Genomic DNA, 23,044 nt, shown 5'->3' on the forward strand with positions numbered 1-23,044 from the left:
ATCGGCAGAATAGTCTTCCATAAGGGAGGCAAGCTTATTCTGCATGTCTTGCCGTACAACCCATTTAGGATCAACGGAAATGGTTGCGGTAAGAGACGAGGGTAACGTCTGTGACCGCAAAACCTTGCCAACAAAAACTCTCGGAGTCTGTGTTACGCTTTTGTTAGGCGGCGAGCAGTCTTCCGATGACTGCATAGGGTCAGAGCTGTCCTAATGGCTACAACCAGGACGCTGGACCTGTCCTGAAAGGACTGACTTTCGCTTAAGGGCCTCGAAACCTTGTTTCAGGTTTCTTATGCGAAAAGCCTTCGGATGACGAGGAGAAAATCGTCTCTCTCGCCTTATGGTAGGGGTGATCTTGGTAAGATACACCCGATACCATAGAGGGAACGTCTGTTCGCTGATCAAGGCCTCTCGAACCCATAAGTCGTACGACATTACTTCTCCCCTGGGCTTGGGAGCTTGCAAGAGGTCCCGGATTAGGCGAACGACAGGCACGAACAGACGAACCCTCGGTCGCAACACTGATAACACTTTGCGCAATATCACTTTATCACTACGATTTTCTGTTTTACACTTATTTCACTGAAATCGAAACTTTTACTGATTTCTACCTGAAGCACGCAATTCTACCCTCATCAAAAGGTAGTAATAGCGAAATCAGTCGTATAATGCAAGCACATTAATACCAGCAAAAAACAGTAAACATATTTTAAGATAAAAAAATTCAGTGGCTGGGGAAGAGACTAAACACTAGTTCATTCAAAACTACGTTTTCAATCTCTCACCGTACATTGCCTGGGGACGAGAATAAAAAAGTAAAAACGTTTTATCCTTTTTCCCCGTACAGAGACTAGGGACGAGAGTAACTCGAGAACAACGTTACCCGCTTGAACGGAACGTTTTCTCCCCTCTCTCTCCCTCCGTCTCTATCTCTCTCTCTCTTGATTACGCACCTAAGAGAAGAGCCCACTTACGTTTCGTCAAAAAAACATGTTATTTGACCAAAGGAAAAAAACTGAAAGGTTTTTCAATTAAAAAGTTCCTTTAAAATAGAATTTAAAACATTTAAGCTTTGAAAGAAGAATGAACAAAACGTCAGAATCGATTTACTCTTTCTGCAAAGTGAAACCGTGATACTCTCTCTCTCTATCGTAACGATAGAGCGCAAACTGCGTAGCATAAGTAAACTAAACGTTAGTTCATCTTTGAAACAGTACGAAGACTATTCAAAGAAAATCTTTCATAAAATATCTATTAAAAAATATTCATTTAAAAAGTTTTAAATCATTAGCTCTTTAAAAGCTATTTACGATTGAAAGGGCTCAACGTTGTTTAACTTCGGTTTCCAAGTTAGGACCGCCTACTCTCAGGAAGGTCGCATATAAACAAATCATTAAATTTATTTTTATGTTTATTATAAACGGAAAGTTAATCGAAGAGGCCTAATAAAGGCGGTGAGATATAAAATATATAGAGGAAAATCTATAATTAATTTATAACGTGATAAGATAATTGCTAAAAGCCTAAACACACTTCCGTCTAAGGGAAGGGTCGGCCATTTAAAAGTCAAAGAAAGTCCATACTCTCTTTGTCATCAAAAATTAAATCTATCCAAAAACGAGTTCAAGATTTAAGATGAAGATAAAACACCTGCACTGCGAAAGCTCAAACCAAATTAAAGTACTTCACCAAATATGATGGGAAAAACTCCAGGTTCTACAGCGAGTAAAAGTACGTCTTGTCGACACGTCGACAGAGAAGAAATTGAGGTTTTGTTTACATCGAGTGGTATCTGGCCGACAGTTGGCGCTGGTGGGCACACCCGCAACCTGTATAGCGATCGCTGGCAAGTTTTTTTTATGTATGTGTCTGTCGAGCAACAGAGTTGCAGCTATTATATATTCACCGGCAAAGTTGAATATTTAAAAGTTTATTTCTGTAACATCTGAAATCAGGCATAAAACAATGCCTATCAATTTGGGAGAGGAAAATAAACATAGGCACATCGTAATTCTGTGTAGAAATAAAAAACATTTCCATTCCTCCCACTCCCAAATATAAAGTAAATAAACTTCTCAAACATAGAAACTTTTGTGTGTGTCAGATACTTCCGGGTAACTGAATACTCGTAACACACTATAGTATGTGAACCTGTGAGGCACCCCCGCCCTCCCTTCAGAATTCATATTTGAACGTGAACCGACTGGTAGATACGGCGCCGCCTATCTACAACAGGCATTCTCTCCCTCTTTCCCCCTTCGTTTCCCTCCCTCTCCATGCCCCGCCCAGCCCTCATGCCCACTCGCCTGCCTCAGAAATGGGCATGACACCCCAATTTTCCCCATGAATATCATGTCAGTGAGAACTGATATGACTATATCACAATTGAATGGCTAACAACAAATTGCCGCACGTACTATGAGGACATTTTCAGCTTGGGTAGTGTAATTATTTCCCCCCTGAAAGCTTCAAATTTCCCCCAGTTTGGGAACCCCTGAAGCTAAAACCCTAGTTGGACAAGCAAGATGCTATTAGCCCCGAGGTTCCAACAGAAAAAATAGGCCATTGAGGAAAAGAATCAAGGAAAAATGAAATATCTTAAGAACAATAACATTAAAATAAATATTTCCTATATAAACAATAAACACCACGCTCTCCATTTACTCCAATATAATGTAATCCTGCAGTTCTCACCTTCTTGCACAGTAATTAGGTGGTTATCTAAATTCTGGGAAAGCAATAATTAGCAAGATAAGTTGAAGAGGGGGGAAGGGGTTATAAAAAGAAAATAGCTTGGTTTCCTCACTCAACGACATGGAACTGACGTCAACATAGTCAACCAAACAGATCGTGATGCCAGCGTACATAAACAGAAGTTCGTGATGCCAGCGTACATTTGATATACTGTAAATTCAAAATATACTTAATCAAGAATTGTGATTACTCAAAAGTGTCACTATTTGTAAATTGCATATTTTAAGGACACTTTTGAGTAATTAATCCATTTTTAATTAAGTATATTTTGAATATACTGTACAGTAAATCAAATGTACGCTGGCATCACAAACTTCTGTTTATGTACGCTGGCATCACGACTTCTGTTTGGTTGACGATGTTGACATGTCAGTTCCAAGTCGTTTAGTGAGGAAACCGAGTTATTTTCTTTTTATTACCCCTTCCCCCCTCTTCAACATATCTTGCTAATTATTGCTTTCCCAGAATATAAATAACCCCCTAATTACTGTGCAAGAAGGTGAGAACTGCAGGATTACATTATATTGGAGTAAATGGAGAGCGTGGTGTTCTATACTATTACCACAATAAAAACTTTAGTAAACCAAGAGGAAGAGAAATAAGATAGAATAGTGTGCTCGAGTGTACCCTCACACAAGAGAGCTTGAATAAAGAACAGTCTATGGGCAATACTTACTTCCTCATCATCTTGAACATCTCCCTCAGCTGCTCTTTCAGCCAGGCGCCTCTTACGAGTAGGTCTATCTTCTTCGTCGTCACTTTCATCTGAAAAGTACAATGGCGGAGCATTACCAACTTGACATTTCATTCTAAAAGCCATAAAGCAACATTTTTCAACATACATTTTATCTACATTATTCAACATTCTATACATCATGGCACTCACTAAGTCCACTCTAGATACTTACCATACAGGAGACCTCTCCTCATTCGACCCGTGGCACGACCTTCATCTCTGTCTCGCTTTCTCATGAGAGATTCGGCAGCCAAACGCTCACCATCGCTCATCATTGAGTATTCAGAGTCATCCAAGTTGTCACGGTCGTATACGTCCAGCTCTGGTATGTGACGGTAATCACTGGGGATAAAGAAGTGTTCATGATTAAAATGGTAAAATCAAACTTAAACAAGATGGGCACCCAGAGGAGCGCAGACCTCCGTTGCGGCAGCTTATTTCTCAAACAAGGTCTTGACCTTAACCCTTTTACCACCAAGAGACGTACTGGTACATTTTACAAAACTCATCGCTTTACCCCCATGGACGTACCAGTACGTCCTTGCAAAAAACTGCTTTTTACATTTTCTTTTGTGCACATTTTTGATAATTTTTTGAGAAACTTCAGGCATTTTCCAAGAGAATGAGACCAACCTGACCTTGCTATGACGAAAATTAAGGCTGCAAAATGTGCTTAAAAAAAAAAAAATAACCCCTGGGGGTTAAGGGTTGAAAAGTTCCAAATAAAATGGGGGTAAAAGGGTTAACATGTATCAATTGATGTGGATTTTCATACATTCAAATATGAACCAAGTTTGAAGTCTCTGTGACAACGATGTCCAAACTTATGGCTGATCATGTGAATTAGACACTGCTTGACTGCAACCTTGACCTTGACCTTTATTATACGAGTCAATCCCGGCAAGTTTCATTACTCTATGATTAAAATTGTGGCCAGCAATCTGTTCACAAACAAACACAAAGGGGGTAAAACATAACCTCCTTCCAAGGGAAAAAGTTTCATGAAAATTCATACCCAAGTGAACGTATTCACCGTAGTTTATTTAGTTAACTGTAAATTTTTTATTAAAAGTGGTTCTAAAATGTTATGGGTTTCTTCAGTAGATAAATTCTACTGTAATACTATTATTGCCTAGGAAATGCATAAACCCAGTTTAAGGATACTTACTTCTCCAAATTGTCCCCGAACAGTTCTTCCCCATCTTCTTCTTCAACCGGGACATCGTTGCCGAGCAGATCGCTTTCATCTTCGAAAGCAGGCAAGTCCCGCCCTGGGGAGGAGGTGACGGGGTCGAAATTTGATCCGCGAGACGAACGTCTTCGGCGACGGCTGGAAACGCTGGACAACCCAGGGGTTGCAGGCTCCGGAGAGCTCATGGCAGCAGAGGGTGATGTTGGTGTGTCCTGAATGAGATGCATGACTTTAAAATCTACCCTGAGAGTTTAATAAATACAATAACTTTTCAGGTTCTTATACTGATAGTCTTGAATTTTTTTTCCCTATACTATTGAATTCAAGGATACATTTAATGTTTAGGTGTAGGTCAAACCAAGGTAAGAGATAACAATGACTTTTAAAAGTTATTCAGACCAGAGTAAAAAAAAAAATTACAACAAATACATTAGGACGACCTAACCTAACACCAGTATCCTTTGGACGTCCCACCCCTGTACCACTGTATACCTAGCTTACCCTTAGACAAGTCGCAACCCTGTATATACTTCCCAACAGGCTTTCCTTGTGAAATGACAAATTCGAAGATAATTTGTATTTTTCCTAACCATACAAACCTTAGCTATTTACAAAGGGTTATTACTTTTAGCGTAGCTGAAATGGCGAGCCATTAGAATTTAACGAGGGTGTATTACCCCCGCGCTAGTTAGCGGGGGGGTAGGGGAGTGGTAGCTAGCTACCCCTCCTCCCCCTCACACACAGGTGAATACTCACTTTCACTTAGAGGTAGGACTTGTCTTGGGGGACAGGGCTGGCGGGCAAATATGTGTAAATAGCTAAGGTTTGTATGGTTAGGAAAAATACAAATTATCTTCGAATTTGTCATTTGTTCCGTAACCGAAATACAAACCACGCTATTTACAAAGGGTGACTTATCCCTTAGGAAGGGTGGAAAGTCCCCAGCCATACTGGCTTTGGCTTTACCCGGGGACTCAGAATCCGAGTGAGTCGCACTCGAGAAAAGGAGTCCCTGCACCTCACAAGTTCCTTGCACCGCAAGGAACCATGTGGCCTACGTAAGCTTGTGTGTGAAGGAAGAAGTGTGACCCGTCCTAGGCAGTTGACCTGGAGTTCCAGAAGGAACTCTGGGTTAGGACGTTCCCAATACCACCTCGTCAGGGTATGGGGGACGCGACAGTATTGACTCAATACTCGGAACACAAGGAAGCATGGTTTACCTGCAGAGGTTCGAGGTCAGCTATGCAGAGACCAGGATGCTGCTTCCCCGTAGAGGGGATGATGAAGAAAGAAGTAAGGGCCAGACATACTTCTTTCGTTCATGCAGACTAAAACCTGATAACAATGCCCTCAACCTTCTGCTACCTGTCCAAAAAGGAGCCTGAGGTTAGACCAGCTGTTGTGTAGCCACCACAGAGCGATAGAAAACGTATCGAGACTCCTGTGGGTCACGCCCTGCAGGAAGCGGGCTGCGAAGGTCATCAGACGCTTCCAGACTCCAGCTTGTAGCACCTGCGTCACAGAGTAGTATTACTCGAAGGCGAGGGACGTTGCGATGTATCCAACATCGTGCTGTAGGGCGACGTGACGGGGGAGGGTCTGAAGACAGGTCGAGATGAATGTCCTTGAGTCCGGGCTGAAGAGGTATACTGGTGACTCTCCCCCCATGTCCTCCTTGTGTTCCCAAATCGGCTGCAACTGAGGCCAAACTGCAGCTGTTCCCAGCGCTAACCTCTCGATTCCTGTACTGGCAAGAAAGAGAAGGTCTTGGGACATCAGACACAGAATGGAGACTCAAAATCTTGAATGAATCGGACCGAAGGGTCGGGACCCTCAGATTCTGAGTCTAGCCAACAACTCAGGAGCGAGCCTGAATGTTGCCTTCCCCTCTTCCTTAGAAAGGGGGGGGAGTAGTAAGAGACCAAGAAGATTGCTTACACACTGGCCGTGGCCAGAGTGAGCAGAAGACCCAAGGCGGAATACAATCCGAGGCCTGTCATAAAAGGGTCTTGAGAAGATCTCTTAAAGGACTAAAAGTCCGAGCCATGCTCCAAGTTGGAGGTCTTCCTCCGACTAGGGCAGGGACGATCGTAGCTTCGCATGAGCGAGGATAGATCCAGCGGGCAGGAAAAAGTTATTCCTTTAAGCCTGAAGGTCAGGGAAAGGCTGAGCGACAGGCTTCATTGCCAAGAGCGGAAAGGAGTTTCCTCCCGCCGAAAGGCAATAAGACCGTTATTGCTGGAGAAGAGGCCTCACGGGAAGAGGTATATCTCCCACGGCACCAACCACCTTAGACTCTTCACTTTGCCTGGGAGACCCCTGTGGATGACTATCGCAGATGACGCGACCTACGTACCGCGACTGTAGCGGGTTGTCTCTTCTAGAGGAGGAAGCGTAGTGTCTCCAGGCATGAAGCCGAAGCGACGTCCCGGTTCGGGAGAGATGTCGCAGTGTGGTTGCTTGAGTAGTCTGCGTCGTGGGAGAAGCTCTCCCGGGAGTTCCGTCAGGGGAAGCAGAGGGTCCAGAAACCGTTCTGCGCATAGTCCCAGTGGAGCTCTCCCATTGAAAGGTTGACAGACAACCTGGTTTTGTTGAGACCCATTGTCCGCAGACAAAAAGGAGGGAAGACGCAGGCGTCGAAGTTGTCCCACCATCACCGGAATGCATCTTGCCAGAGTCTCGGGGTCTGAGACTGGGGGGAAAACTAGCGGAAGCTTGAGGTTCCAAGCTGTCGCGATCAGGTCCCCCAGACCAGCACTTGCTGGTTACCCAAGGTCAAAGACCCTTAGGTACACTCTCTCTATGAGGCTCTGCTCGGATAGTCTGAGAGAAACATTCCCCTGCCTGGAATGAGAGAGCCGATGGTGGAATTGAGAGAATCTCAATCATCCCGGTATCTCTACTGCAAGATGTGAAGGTGTGAAAATGCGTCCCCTGCTGGTTAGCATGAAGTCGACACGCAACGGGGCGACTTGGCAGGAGCGGTAGGATCTGAAGAGGGGCCAGACTAAGGCCCTTAAGCCTGCCTGAATGATGGAGAGGTATCCTTCAGGTCTTGACCATAGGCCTGGACCGGAACATGCCCCCCCCCCTTTCCTTTGACGAGTCCGAGAACCGCATCAAGAATGTGGGGAAAGGACGAGAATATCCACTACCATCAAGAGGCTCCATAGGTCAACACCCATTGCAGGTTTAATAGTTCCGCTGGTCCCATAGGGCCAGGGAGTCCGGTTAAACATTGCCTGAAGCCACCGGAACTTGGATCGCCCCACATGGAACTTATCCTGAGGCGACCGTTCGGACTATAAACGGGTCAATGAGGAAAGAAGAACTAGGAAACGTTCCAAGGTAGGGCTGAAAACTCTGCTTGACTGAGAACAGGTACTGCGACTCTCCTCAGTCTTGCCACAGTCAACCGAAAGGAAGGCTCGGAGGATGTGGTAACAGAATCTGGCGTCCCCAGGTGGTCACCCATCCAAGTACCGACGTTGCTTAACCTCGCTGGACGGACGAGAAGCGGGGTTTCCAACGTGGTAAGGCGGTTGACTCAATATCATGGCCAGATACTCCAGATGTTGAGGCAGAGGAAGAGAAGGCTCCAAGCAAAATACCATGAGCCCACACTCATGGTCAGCATTCGGAAGCTTTTCCCGGCGCTGAAGAAGGTCGAAACCCGAGCCTACCGGAGTTGACTAGCCCTCCAAACAGCAGAGGAGGCGGAAGTCTGCACCTGAGCGGCCAAGAGGAAGGCAGGGAGAGTTCTCTGGGGAAACAAACCTGCTATGCCACGGCGGGATAGCCACACTGCATCATAAGCAGGAATACTTGCAGTTTAGGCTGAATTCGACGAGCACCCTGGAAGATGGATGGAATGGAAACTGAAAGTACCCGTCCTTCCGATCCAGGGTTAAAGGAGTCCTGTCGCCTCGTTACCAGTCTGATCGATTCTGCTGGTCTACGCTGGCCAAAGTTTGTTCGACAAACTTGATCAGGGCTGAGAGGTCGACTATGGACATCCCCTCTCAGATCCTTCCTTACAAGAAAGGATCGACTGAGGGGGCCGGGGGTGAAGCCGTCGATGATCCTAAGGAAGACCTTCGCCTAAGGTATGGATCATTCTGCCCAACCGGGCAACTCTGCTGATGCTATGGCATAGAGGTTCAGAGACACTGAATTCGCTGACAGAGACGGCAGGCGCGATATCCTTGGCTACTCACAGAGATTGTGCGGGAATGGGCATCGGGAAGCTGTCATTCGGATGAGTAACCTTAAGCATCCTCCCAGCGAAAAAACCTGCAATCCTAGAGTTCGTGAACTCCTTTTAGGACTATGCCCCCCCGGGGGAGTCTCCCGTGCCATCTGTTCCTGACAGGAGGAAACTGCAATTGGACACCTTGTCCCAGTTGTCGTAGCCGATAACTTAGGCCGACGTGGTTGAAAGAAAAGGGAGCTGGAGCCCTGCAGAGTCTGGAAGAAAGCGCCTTGGAGGAGTGAAACCGGAAGTCGATTTACTCCGCACAGCAGATGTTTAAGTCTCTGTCCTTGGGCAAAGACAAAACTCTTCTCAAGGATGGAAGGGTGTCTGAGGTCGTTGACCTCCACAGATGAGACACCCGAAGGAAGCCTTCAGTCAGTGCGTCCAGATGGTACAACATCGAGCTTGTCCGCAAGTAGATACTTAACGACGAAAGGCCAAGGTGCCTGAGCTCGAGAGGAGGAAAGTACCCTTGATCTTCCTGTAGCTTCCTTGAACCAAACCTCGGGCCGTAACCGAGGAGGGAAAGAACCTGGTAAGCTCCCAGAGGAAGAGGTAAGCAGTCACCCCTTGTCCGATGGAGAAATCTTCAACGGAAAGCCCCCCCGCCAAAAATCCTTCCAGGGCGGGAGAAGGAGAGAGTACTCGTGCAGGAGAGGGGACCCTCGAGACCGACCTCTTGGGAACCAACTTCGCCCTGGGGGAAGTCACCACGAAGTCCACTCCTCTCTTTCTCTTCAGCGTAGGAGAGACAGCCGCTGGTTTGTTACCCTGGCCGGTGAGTGCTGGTTTCATAACCCTCATTAACGCCCGTGCCAGCGGATCAAACCATGTCTGCTGCTCCAAGGACACAGAGTCCGAAATCCTCGCTAAGGTGAAAGGGATCGGGCGATCCTTTGGAGAGGACACGACGGTTCCTGCCTGAAAAGAAGGTGGGAAGAATGCTGTACTGACCTGTCTTCGTCCTGCACTACAAACCTGTGCTTGGATGGAGGTGATCCCGAGTGCCGCCTAGGAGCACGCGTCCCTGCTGCTACCACCGGCTGTGGAATTCGCCGCGAACTATGGTCGCGCGAGGGCGAACGGTCGCGCGGGCGCACAGGCGAGTGGTCGCGCGGGCGCGCAGGCGAGCGGTCGCGAGGGCGCGCAGGCGAGCGATCGCGCGGGCGCACAGGCGAGCGATCGCGCGGGCGCGCAGGCGAGCGATCGCGCGGGCGCGCAGGCGAGCGATCGCGCGGGCGCGCAGGCGAATGGGCGTGACGGCGAGGGATCGTGCTGCCGCGTAGGTGAAGAAGATCGCTGGCGGTAAGCGATGGCGAGCAGCATGTGTAGGTGAATGATCGCGTGATAGGGTGCGATGGTGATCAGCATCCGCAAGAGGGCGATCGTTCAGGGTTGTGCGATGAGGAGCAGCATGCGTAAGCGGGCAATCGTGCAGGGTTGTGCGATGGCGAGCAGCATGCGCAGGTGAATGATCGCGTGAAAGGGTGCGATGGTGATCAGCATCTGCAGGAGGGCGATCGTTCAGGGTTGTGCGATGAGGAGCAGCATGCGTAAGCGGGCAATCGTTCAGGGTTGTGCGATGGCGAGCAGCATGCGCAGGTGAATGATCGCGTGAAAGGGTGCGATGGTGATCAGCATCTGCAGGAGGGCGATCGTTCAGGGTTGTGCGATGAGGAGCAGCATGCGTAAGCGGGCAATCGTTCAGGGTTGTGCGATGGCGAGCAGCATGCGCAGGTGAATGATCGCGTGAAAGGGTGCGATGGTGATCAGCATCTGCAGGAGGGCGATCGTTCAGGGTTGTGCGATGAGGAGCAGCATGCGTAAGCGGGCAATCGTTCAGGGTTGTGCGATGGCGAGCAGCATGCGCAGGTGAATGATCGCGTGAAAGGGTGCGATGGTGATCAGCATCCGCAAGAGGGCGATCGTTCAGGGTTGTGCGATGAGGAGCAGCATGCGTAAGCGGGCAATCGTGCAGGGTTGTGCGATGGCGAGCAGCATGCGCAGGTGAATGATCGCGTGAAAGGGTGCGATGGTGATCAGCATCTGCAGGAGGGCGATCGTTCAGGGTTGTGCGATGAGGAGCAGCATGCGTAAGCGGGCAATCGTTCAGGGTTGTGCGATGGCGAGCAGCATGCGCAGGTGAATGATCGCGTGAAAGGGTGCGATGGTGATCAGCATCCGCAAGAGGGCGATCGTTCAGGGTTGTGCGATGAGGAGCAGCATGCGTAAGCGGGCAATCGTTCAGGGTTGTGCGATGGCGATCAGCATCCGCAGTTGAGGGTCGCGCGATGGCGATCAGCATCCGCAGTTGAGGGTCGCGCGATGGCGATCAGCATCCGCAGTTGAGGGTCGCGCGATGGCGATCAGCATCTGCAGTTGAGGGTCGCGCGATGGCGATCAGCATCCGCAGTTGAGGGTCGCGCGATGGCGATCAGCATCCGCAGTTGAGGGTCGCGATGGCGATCAGCATCCGCAGTTGAGCTAGTAGCTGGCGAACCATGTTCCTTCAGAAGTGTTGGAGAACGTTGGCGTGCCAGCTGTAACACACGTGGGCGATCCGGAGATCGCTGGCGAGCTGATGATCGCTGACGAGCTGACGATCGCTGGCGAGCTGATGATCGCTGACGAGCTGATGATAGCTGACGAGCTGATGATCGCTGACGAGCAGAAGGCTACGCGTGGAAGCCTGCGCAAAGAAGAGTCCTTGACCCCGACCTGAACCGAAGTTCTAGATCGCGAGGGCGAACGTGGGCGCACAGGGCACGTAACAGGAACCGCAGGGAAGATCATCTTGAAAGCGCTGACGAACAGGAGAGCGCTGACGAACAGAAGGGCGCGCAGGGAAACCCTGACACGCAAGGGAAGAACCCCCGTGGGGGCAACCCTTTGCCCCGAAGGGATCGTTGTCCGCCGGGAGACTGATGTCCGTCGGAAGACCGCTGTCCGTCGGGAAGACCGTTGTCCGTCGGGAAGACCGTTGCCCGTCGGGAGACGAGATTAGACTGCTGTCCATCTGCACCAAGACGGAAGATCGAGAAAAAGAAGTTGTAGGCTGCAAACGGAGATTCAAAAAGGCGCCTCAAGCACCCTTATAGGGAGATGAGAGGCCCTTACGACGAGGCGGACGGAGGGCCTTACGGCGAGGGAGGCCAACAGCAACAGCAACAGAAGAAACCTCCGAAGAGGAGTCTCTATGAGTGTACTCTCTCGCGAACGACAGAGAAACACTTCGTGGAAGAGACTGGTCAGCCAGTGACCTAAAAGGGGCAATCCTCCGAAGAGGAGCCCCTGCAGTTGCCCAGCCCCTTGAGCGAAACTGCAGGTGCGACCGCTCAGCACCAAGAGCATAGTCGCACGAAAAAAAGGCAAGAGAAGAACCCCCCAAAAGAGGAAAAGCTCAAGCCTGGACAGGAAAAAAAAACTTCCCTCGGAAGGAAAGTTATCCGCCCAAGGAGGCAAGCCTCCTGACTGTTCTAAAATGAACTGGAGAGCTGTCCGTCGACACGGGAGTACTACCAGTAGAAGGAGACACGCCCCTGACGACAATACAAGGGGGGAGGCAGCAACAGCCGAATCCCCAGGACTCAACCAGACAGCTCACACCGTTGCTATATTACAGAAACGAACTAGATCGGTAACTGTAAAAAAATAAAACAAATAATATTAGTACACATTCATTCCCCCGGGAAGGCTCCGAAGAGGAATCCCGAGGAAAAGGAACAAGAATTACACAACAGGCACGTGCCCTCACAACCACTTACACTCGCGGAAGGAGAGCTGTAACCAAAACAGAATTATAACAATTATAATTATGTAACTATGTAATTATGTAATTTAAAAATGAATGAACACTAAAGAAAAAAACGAAAACCCCGAAAGGAATCGTTCTACAAGCTGAAAAATTAACAACTACAATTAGATTCATAAACTAATTGAGACAAAATGTACGGCGTAGCAACCCCACCCACACGGGAAGGAAGCTACAAGGGCGTAGTAAAACATAGTAAAAGGGTGAACGACCTCAAGAGAGAGAGAGAGAGAAAGACCGAAGTCAAACTCGATCGCAACCCATAAAATTAGGCCGTGGTGGCCTAACTGCCGAGGCCTCCACGTAGATATCGTACACTACACACACACATCTGAAAAGGAAACTTACTTATTTCTATACTCAAATATATATACAAACATGAAAACATGTTTACATATATATTGAGTAAAAGAAAAGTAAGCGATTAAGTAAAGACAAAACAGACAATGGCTGCCAAGCGAGGACCAAGACAGAGACGTCTGTCACAGTCCGAGCCAAAAGTGAAAGTGAGTATTCACCTGTGTGTGAGGGGGAGGAGGGGTAGCTAGCTACCACTCCCCTACCCCCCCGCTAACTAGCGCGGGGGTAATACACCCTCGTTAAATTCTAATGGCTCGCCATTTCAGCTACGCTAAAAGTAATAACCCTTTGTAAATAGCGTGGTTTGTATTTCGGTTACGGAACAAATTTGTTTTCTTTAGAAGTAATTCTTTATTTACCCTGTCCCTAAATACATTTTTTTATGAATTACCATCAAATTAAAAATGCCCATAAACACACCAGTAATACTTCTTAAGCCAGGTCGACACGTGCACGAATTTGTGGCACACATTGTCAAGAGTCGAGTCGTGAACTGGTGTGAAATGTTCGTAAACCCGTCGTGACATCGTGGCATGTCGTGACGAGAATTTTGAAATGTTCAAAATTTTGGGCACGACAAAATTTCGTGACCGGGTCGTGAACTATGCGGGAAGAGCGCAAACTATGCGTGAACTCGTCGTGGCAGTTCGTGTCAATGTGGACAGGTCAGTTGTGATTCTGAGGTAATCTTTTTTTTTTTTGATCTTCCAGTTCGTGCCACAAAAAGGTCACGACAAATTCGTGGCAAAACGTTGTGCAAGTGTCAGGGTACCCTTACTCTTCCTAAAATGGATATGGACACTTATTTGAGATGTCTTGCTTAAAGGTAGCCTGAGTGTACGAGTGAAACAAGAGGAATGCGTGTCACTTTTCTCGCTCGCACTAATGATTACATAGACTTCAAAAAATTGCTGTTATCCCTACAGGGTGTATTTCCCTAGGCATACTGACCTTGAAGAGCAATACTGCATTTTGAACCAGGGGCCTCCCAAAAGTTGTTTTGGCTTCAAATAAATAGTAAACATACTTCATACCCTTTTACCAAACCAAGATAAGACCATTTTGATATTTTTCATTAATGATATACAATCATGATCACTCCTATCAAAATTTGGTGGAACTTTTTTGCAGAAATGCTATGTTGTATAAATAAAAATTACCTACTCAATTCTCCTTAATAATGGAACCCAAAATCAATATTCCAGTAGCCAGGTTAAGTAGACCATGAGAATAGTTACAGATGGCTTCTAACTATTGGAACCTAGATATATGTCTACTGTAGGCTCCTGAGCATTTAAATATGTGGCCCGGAGATTACATAATAAGGTCCCACGAAACATTCGAATGACTGAAGACATTAAGGCTTTCAAGAGGAACCTGAAGACTTTCTTATTTCACGAGTCTTTTGACAGTGACGATTTAACAGTAAATGAGCAATACGCGATATGAAACGTTAAATACTCTGAACGAATAAGGTAAAACGACAGTGGAGGTCCTGTAGAGAGTGGGATTCCTCTGCTGTATGGGACCGGAAAAGCAGCCATCAAATCAAAAGTACCATAACGGGTAAAATTACATATTTAACCAATAATCCTTTAGGAGAAAAGTGTTTGTGTATTTAAAGGTGCTTTGAATTATTTTAAATCATTGTCAGAAACCAGTATTTTTTTTCATTTATAAGATTCACAAAATAAAAATACTCCTGAAAAACCATATTCCGCTAGGGGAAATGAGCACCGCGATATGACATTTTGTACCTAACCTAAGAAGCCTTGTTGTTAATTAAGGGAGGGGTTATCCACCGACATTGGGGAACATAAGGAAAACTACGAAATCAATAATTCCTTGAGAAAATAAAGTTCCGAGTGTAAAAAATCCTATTTGAAACGAAAAAGTCAGGTAACGTATATGTATTTGAGTCACCGAATTTTTGCCCGCCAAAATACTTACCCACAAGGCAAACGCGCGCAGCGCAACATTTACCGCTTGCCGGAATAAAGGAGCAGTGGTATGGGAGCCTTTGAATATCAGCAGCCAGTTTTTCTCGTGTCCATAGAAATTGGGCAACAACTAACCTACAAGTCGTGCCCTTGCCTACTTAGCTAGCAGGGCTAACAGCCCCCTGCAACCCACCCCTTGCACTGCCGTATTCTTAGCTGGCCGTCATCATACATACAAGCGGTCGCTATCACATAAAAACTCTGATATGTTTATTTACGAGTAAAGACCGTATACGTATGATAGCGGCTACCTGTATGTATGATGACAGCCAGCTAAGAATATGGCAGTCTGTGGTCGTAGGGGGACGTTAGGTAAGTAGGTAAGGGCTAGGCTTGTAGGTTAGGTTAGGTTAGGTGGGGAAGTTTAAGTTAGGTGTTCTTGTAGAGGATTTGATAAAGTCTTACGACTAACAAGAAAATGGGAAGAAAATTCCCAGTCCGGCACCAAAAAAGTCCTTTGTCAAAAGAGTCCGGCACCAAATAGTCTTATGCACGCGGGAGAAACTGGTCGTTGATATACAATGGCTCCAGACAAGTAAACGAATAATTAATATGAGTTCGCTGGCCAACATACTCGTAAATACTAATTATTTGGGTGACGACAGACGCAGATAGGAAGGAGTCTTATTTTATGCAAGCGGCTAGCCTGGACTGACCATAGTTTTAAAGTTCCTGATGTAATTTTAGATGTTTTAAAGTTTGGAAGACAAGAACTGTAGGGAAACTATTTTTTTCTATTATGTAGTATATTGTCCTCTTACAATTTACGTTTGTTCAAACCCCTTTCCTTTTCGTATAATTTCAATTAATTGTAGATACTGTATTGGGTTAAAAAAAATGCCATGTATATATATTATATATATATATATATATATATATATATATATATATATATATATATATATATATTTACAAAATAGTCAAAACTACAATGAAATAAAACACAATAAGAACTTAAATTAACTTTCTAAGGTACGGCTAAAACCTACGATACCCTACATGATATAATTAATGATATAAAATTACAAGCACAGAAATGATCTAAATTAACCTGAAACTCATATATTCCATTCTGTATCTTAAATACAATCATATATAATTCAACTATTAAATTATGACTGATATTAAATAAGAATAACCCGAACCACCAGCCAAACAAAAGCTTAAAGGGTCTCGTGAACTCAAGCTATATGTTTTGACGTCCCCACAGGTCTAAATATAATATAAAAATAACTTCGATGTCTCAATATCTTCTTGGTAGATTTATATTTCAAATACGACATGAATTAGCGATAAATGAGCTAAAGGAAACGTAAAAATTGGATAAACTTACAGACATTGTTGCGCGGAGATTTGCTGCACCTCAGCCAATGTGGAACTTTGCGCGCGAAAAAGGTACAATAAAGACGGGTGCGGTTTCTACTAATTTTATTAGGTGGACAAGCATATTTTGCAGTTTATATGCTATCAAAAACCTTGCCAATATATTTTTATTATATTTCTTAACTAATAATAATAATAAACGGATTATGGAAACGGAAAGCTCACATTACAGCAGAATAAAAGTATTTTTGTGACACAGAACAGTTCCTAATGAAGTTTTTTTTTGGGAGGGAAATCATGTAAAATAGATATTTTATAACATAAATTTACTATTATATATAATTTTGCGTGTTATTTAAAGAAATAGAAATGATAGTTTAGTGAGTTAGTAAGGAATACTTATAAGAAACGCTACTGGTATATATGAGAGATATTTATATTATGATAAAATAACTCAGATCCAGTTTTTTACTACCCAATTCTAGCTATAATATTAATCAATAATTAAATATTTCTTTTAATGAGACAAGGGAACCATTCTTTGGCTTTTACGTACATCTTTAACAAAGCTAACAACTCCTGTAAATCTTCTCGTCCCAAGCTTTTGTATCACGTAGCATTAAGAATTATGTAAACTTTTCCTTTAATTGCATATGACCTATTCTATGAACCGATTATTCCACGCATATGTTAATTTTGACTGTATAATATGATAAAATGTAACTATATTAAGATAGCATAAGACATTTCGACACGAACATTGACGGTGAAGAGCCCGCCATCTCCAATAAAATAGCTGGGGACGAGAGTAAGATTCGGGAGCGGCAAAGTTTGACAGCTGACAAACCCCAGAAATCATTATTATAACTAGATCTATAATAGATAAAGAGTTTGTGAGTACATATTCAATCCTGTAATCTCATAAATATAGAGGTTATCAAAATGAATTAATATGAAAGTAAGAGTTTAAGGCATAGGAAATTTCTCACTACTTATTCCCTCGCTCCCGATCAAGCAGCGGTCAGCAGGGTCCCCCTTCCGAATTCATCTCATAGCATACGTACGAAGAAGAAAAGAAGATAAAAGAAAACGTTCTGTTTGAGAAAGAAGGAATAGAGAAGAGAAAAAGAATATACTTATCAGATGTGGAAAAAAGAGAAGAAAATAAAAGAATTAGAATAAAGAATAAAATCAAGGAGGTGCCGATGGAAAGGCGAATCCCTCCGCCCAACAACTGAACAGTGAACTGAACTGGAAAGTGCTGGAGCAAGAGCGTAGAAGAAATCTGCAGTAAATATGGGATGGAAGTTGAAGAAATAAGAAGTTGGGGGAAAAGGACCCTGAAAAAAGAAATCAAGAAAAGAATTATGAAGAAACTATTGAAGAAAAAAATTAAGATTTATTAAAGGAAATGGCCCTCTGCCTTATATCAGAGAAATGTATCTGGATAAGGCATCCCTTGTGATGAAAGCAAGATTAAATATGCTCAACTTAAAAGCAAATTTCAGGGGAAAATATGATGACAATTTGTGTGACTTGTGCAAAGAGGAAGAAGACACTACTGAACATTTATCTTTATGCCCAAAATTAGGACAGCTAAAGAATGTAGAAATAAGTTTAGGTACGCTGAAAAATCCTAGCAGGGACCTGGCTGCATTTATAGGTAGGGCAATGCATATAAAAGAAGAGTTTAAGAAGTCCAAACTGATTACCACAACAGGTTGCCAAAACTGATGATAGCAAGGTGTTATCCTATCCAATTTCAAGGTAGAAGGGAATAAAAGTAAAGATTGAGAACCTCATTATGATATTAATTTATTTAAGGCACATGTGGCACCAGCCACCCGTTGAGATACTACCACTAGAGAGTTATGGGGTCCTTTGACTGGCCAGACAGTACTACATTGGATCCTTCTCTCTGGTTACGGTTCACTTTCCCCTTGCCTACACATACACCGAATAGTCTGGCCTATTCCATACAGATTCTCCTCTGTCCTCATACACCTGACAACACTGTGATTACTAGACAATTCTTCTTCACCCAAGGGGTTAACTACTGCACTGTAATTGTTCAGTGGCTACTTTCCTCTTGGTAAGGGTAGAAGAGACTCTTTAGCTATGGTAAGCAGCTCTTCTAGGAGAAGGACACTCCAAAATCAAACCATTGTTCTCTATTCTTGGGTAGTGCCATAGCCTCTGTACCATGGTCTTACACTGCCTTGGGTTAGAGTTCTCTTGCTTGAGGGTACACTTGGGCACACTTTTCTATCTAGTTTCTCTTCCTCTTGTTCTGTTAAAGTTTTTATAGTTTAAATGGGAAATATTTATTTTAATATTGTTACTATTCCTAAAATATTCTATTTTTCCTTATTTCCTTATTTCCTTTCCTCACTGGGCTATTTTCCCTGTTGGGGCCCCTGGGCTTATAGCATCCTGCTTTTCCAACTAGGGTTGTAGCTTAGCATTTAATAATAATAATAATAATAATAATAATAACAATAATAAGAATAAGCTTAGAAGCTTTGCACCTATCTATAAAGAGATAGAGTGCCCGCAAACTTATTTTGCGGAGTGAGCAGTAAGGAGCCAGGAACCAGGAACCAGGATATGCCCAACTAAACAGATGCGCGTTATTAATAGTTCTACAATCTATAAAAAAATGTAAAAATGAAGAAGTTCAAATTAAAATCTTGTGTGCCCTACTTCTTTACATAAGAGAAAATGGTTAGGCGGACATTTTACTACATGAATAGGTGATGCAAAAAAATAAATGTAGTGGTCATATTATTAGACACTGCCCAATGAAATTGCTACTCATATAGACTTTCCTGACAAGGTACATATGGATATACTCAAGACTACACAGTATTCTAGTAATTTCATTCCAGATGTGACCAGATTGTGGAATGATCTTCCTAATCGGTTAGTTGAATTGGTAGAACTTCAAAAGTTCAAACTTGCAGCAAATGTTTTCATGCTGAACAGGGCGGCATAAGTTCTTTTTATAGTTTACATATGAAAGATCTATTTTAATGTTGTTACTGTTCTTCAAATATTTTATTTAAATTGATCATTACTTCTCATATAGTTTATTTATTTAATTTCCTTCCCCCACAGGGCTATTTTTTCCTACTTTTCCAACTAGGGTTATAGCTTAGCTAATAATGATAATAATAATAATAATAATAATAATAATAATAATAATAACAATAATAATAATAATAATAATAATGATAATAATAACAATGACAATAACAATAACTATAAATATAACTATAACTATAACTATAGCTATAACTATAATAATAATAATAATAACAATAATAATAATAATTGATGGAGTACCTGCAATAAGATATGTTTTCCCATGGCGGGCAGGCGCCAAGGGAGTGGCACTGTGCCGGTTGCAGAGAGCAACCGAGTCAGTCTGTATCTGAGGACGCATTAAACTACATGTCTCCACCATCGTGTGTCTCTTGTCCTACCTTGACATCCAATATGGCGCAGTGATTCTCAAGGACCAACGTGACCCTCACCATGCCCTTCCAGCGCCGCTCAATGCAGTCCACCCCAAGGGCCGCACGCCCCGTCGTCCCCCGTGGGCTTGTCCCTGCCTTGTAAGAAGCCAGGCAAGCCATGGCGGCACAGCAACATATGATCAACGTTCTCCGTGACCGGCTTACGACACATGCTACCCCTGCACCTCGTGTCCCCGCATCTGCAGCCCCGGAGAAGTGCGAAATTGAGCTGAAGCCCGCCGCATTCAGGTCCTGGAGGAGGTCGATGGAATGCTGGATCGAACTGTGCAGACTACCGCCCCACGAGGTCGTCCACCACATCAGGCTATACTGCACACCCCCTCTGCAACGGGCGCTGGATGCCAGATTCACATCACAGGAATGGAGCAACCTCACCGCTACGGAAGCCATGGACTTTATTCGAGATATTGTGTTGCGTTCTACAAACCGTGCTGTGTTATGGTCGGAGTTTTTTAACGCGGTACAAGGCCCAGGAGAAAGTGTCAGTGATTACTTTTTAAAGTGTTCTCAGAAGGCCACCGATTGCAATTTCCAGTGCCCTCAGTGTCAGTGTAATCTGACTGAATATATGTTATTACCCAAGTTAATGGTGGGCCTAAGCGATGAGGCTATGCGTCGCCATGTATACCAGTGTAGCAATGACATCAATAGTGTTAGTGCCCTTAGGGCCAAGTGCTGTGCCTACGAGGCGGCCCGCGTCGACGCCGCTGCGCGCCAATGCAACTGGAGGGAATCTGCTTGTGCAGCTGGCAGCGAAACACCCGAGGCAGATCATCCGAGTGCAACTGTCGCTGGCACAGGTAGGGGTCCCCCACCCCCTTCCTGCGGGAACTGCGGTGGGCGCCATGCCTCTGGTAGAGCTTCATGCCCCGCTAAATCCGTCATATGCAACGGGTGCCACAAGCAGGGCCACTATTACAGATGCTGCAGGAAGTCACAGGCAAAATCGGCAGGATCCCCGACAGATGTGGCTAGTGCTACGTCTAGCGCTGTGCTTGTTGCAGGCGCCAACCTCGCCCACCACCCAGTAGTGAAGGTGACAGTCGTTCACAACGATACAGGAGTACGAGTGCCAGTCACCGCCGTGGCGGACACTGGGGCACAGGTATGTGTGGCTGGGCCCTCCTTGCTATCGCACCTCCAAGTCCGCCCAGCAGCTCTTACACCCCGGGCTGGTTTGCGGGATGTGGCAAACCTTCCCCTGAAGTGCCTTGGATCTGCCGTGTGCCACGTCACCCTGCAAGGTCGCACCACGGAGCAGGACGTGTACTTCGTGCAGTCGGCAAAGCACCTCTTCCTGTCGTTGGACGCTTGCAAGGATTTAACGCTGATACCCAAGGAGTTCCCCCATCCCTCCCCCGCGGTGGCACACGTGAGCCTGTTCGATGGCACAGCCAGGCGGGCCGCCCAGGTACCACCCCGACCTGCCGAGGTGCCCATGCCGCCCCAGGAGGAACATGCGGCCAGGTTGGAAGCCTGGCTCCTGCAACATTTCGCTACGACGACAGCCAGGAAGCCACTGCCAGTGATGCAGGGGAAACCGCACCGTATCCACCTGCTCCCAGGAACTACGCCTTACGCATGCCATACCCCAGCATCAATGCCGAAACACTGGGAAGAGGAAGTGAAGGCCCAGCTCGAAGAAGATGTCGCCCGTGGCGTCATAGAACCGGTACCCGCTGGGCAGCCAACTGAATGGTGCGCCCGTATGGTGGTCGTCGCCAAGAAGTCAGGACAGCCACGCTGTACAGTCGACTATCAGCGCCTCAACGCATCTTGCCTACGGGAGACACATCACACCCCCGCCCCATTCGACATGGTGTCCGGGGTTCCTAAGCACACGTTCAAGACTGTGGCGGACGCGTACTGGGGATACCACCAGGTGGAGTTAGACGAAGAAAGTCGCGATCTAACCACATTCATTACCCCCTGGGGAAGGTTTCGTTACCGTCGTACACCCATGGGGCACTGCTCTGCCGGCGATGCGTATACCAGACGATTTGACGACGCCATCCAGGACATCCAGAGGAAATACAAGTGCGTGGACGACACCTTACTCTACGACGACAACATCGAAGGGGCCTTCTGGCATGCCTACGACTTCCTCGAAACATGCGCAGCCAAGGGTATTACGCTTAAGCCGGAGAAATTCCAATTCGCCAGAAGGGAAGTAGACTTCGTGGGCTTCAACCTGGGCTGGGAGGCCTACAAGCCAACAGAGGAACGTTTGGCGGCCATCAAGAACTTCCCGATGCCACGCCAGCCCTCTATCACCGACATAAGGGCTTGGTACGGATTTGTCAACCAGCTGGCGCCATTCCTCGCAACAGCCCCTATCATGAACCCGTTCAGGGAGCTCCTCAAAAAACCAACTGGGAAGGCAGTGTACTGGGACGAGGCACTCCGCACCAAATTTCATCATGCCCAAGACATGATATGCCAACTAGCGAAGGACGGACTGGCCTACTACGACAGGAGCTGCCCCACAGCAGCGATCACCGACTGGAGCAAAGAAGGCATAGGGTTTGTAATCCTTTAACAGTACTGCTCATGCAGCTCCGCCAATACGCCCTTTTGCTGCACGGGTGGGTGGCGCCTGGCACTATGCGGCAGCCGCCATCTCACCGCCGCTGAAGCTGGCTACGCTGCTGTGGAGGGGGAGGCCCTTGCGGTAGCCTGGTGTCTCCAGAAGGCGAGGCTGTTCTTGCTGGGGTGCCCCAACCTCACCGTTGTGACGGACCACCGCCCGTTAACCAAGTTACTGGGGGATCGTGCCCTCACGGAAATCTCGAACCCCCGCCTTTTCAGGCAGAAGGAGAGAACTCTGCAGTACCGATTCAGGGTCAAGTACCTGCCAGGGAAGCGTAACAGCGCGGCGGACTTCCTGTCCCGATACCCCGCCTTAAAAGCCGATCCCAGCGCCTACGACATGGACCTCGACGAAGACCTCACCGACACCATGGCGGCCGCCGTCGTGGCAGCAGTGGAGCACGACAGCTGTGTCGTGGACGAGGCGAGAGTTAGGCACGCCGCTGTCATCGACCCCGTGTACCAGCTGCTCATGGCCAGGG

General features: G+C 46.1%; 1 protein-coding gene and 1 pseudogene across 1 annotated transcript in view; one reads left to right on the top strand and one right to left on the bottom strand.

The window, feature by feature from the left end:
* The window catches only part of Mcm2 (DNA replication licensing factor Mcm2), a 52,600-nt gene extending 36,094 nt beyond the window's left edge, over positions 1-16,506 (bottom strand). Inside the window, exons 1-4 of the mRNA XM_068349968.1 lie at positions 16,445-16,506; positions 4,662-4,897; positions 3,666-3,835; positions 3,434-3,522 (exon numbers count right to left, since the gene is read on the bottom strand). Coding sequence (XP_068206069.1) covers positions 3,434-3,522; positions 3,666-3,835; positions 4,662-4,897; positions 16,445-16,450 — 501 coding nt within the window. The 5' untranslated portion in view covers positions 16,451-16,506. The remainder of the gene's footprint in view (positions 1-3,433; positions 3,523-3,665; positions 3,836-4,661; positions 4,898-16,444) is intronic.
* Positions 16,507-19,839: 3,333 nt separating this feature from the next.
* Positions 19,840-22,495, top strand: LOC137620054 (uncharacterized; annotated as a pseudogene).
* Positions 22,496-23,044: the final 549 nt, after the last annotated feature.

This window comes from Palaemon carinicauda, chromosome 26 (assembly GCF_036898095.1).
Source record: "Palaemon carinicauda isolate YSFRI2023 chromosome 26, ASM3689809v2, whole genome shotgun sequence".
Classification (NCBI taxonomy): domain Eukaryota; kingdom Metazoa; phylum Arthropoda; class Malacostraca; order Decapoda; family Palaemonidae; genus Palaemon; species Palaemon carinicauda.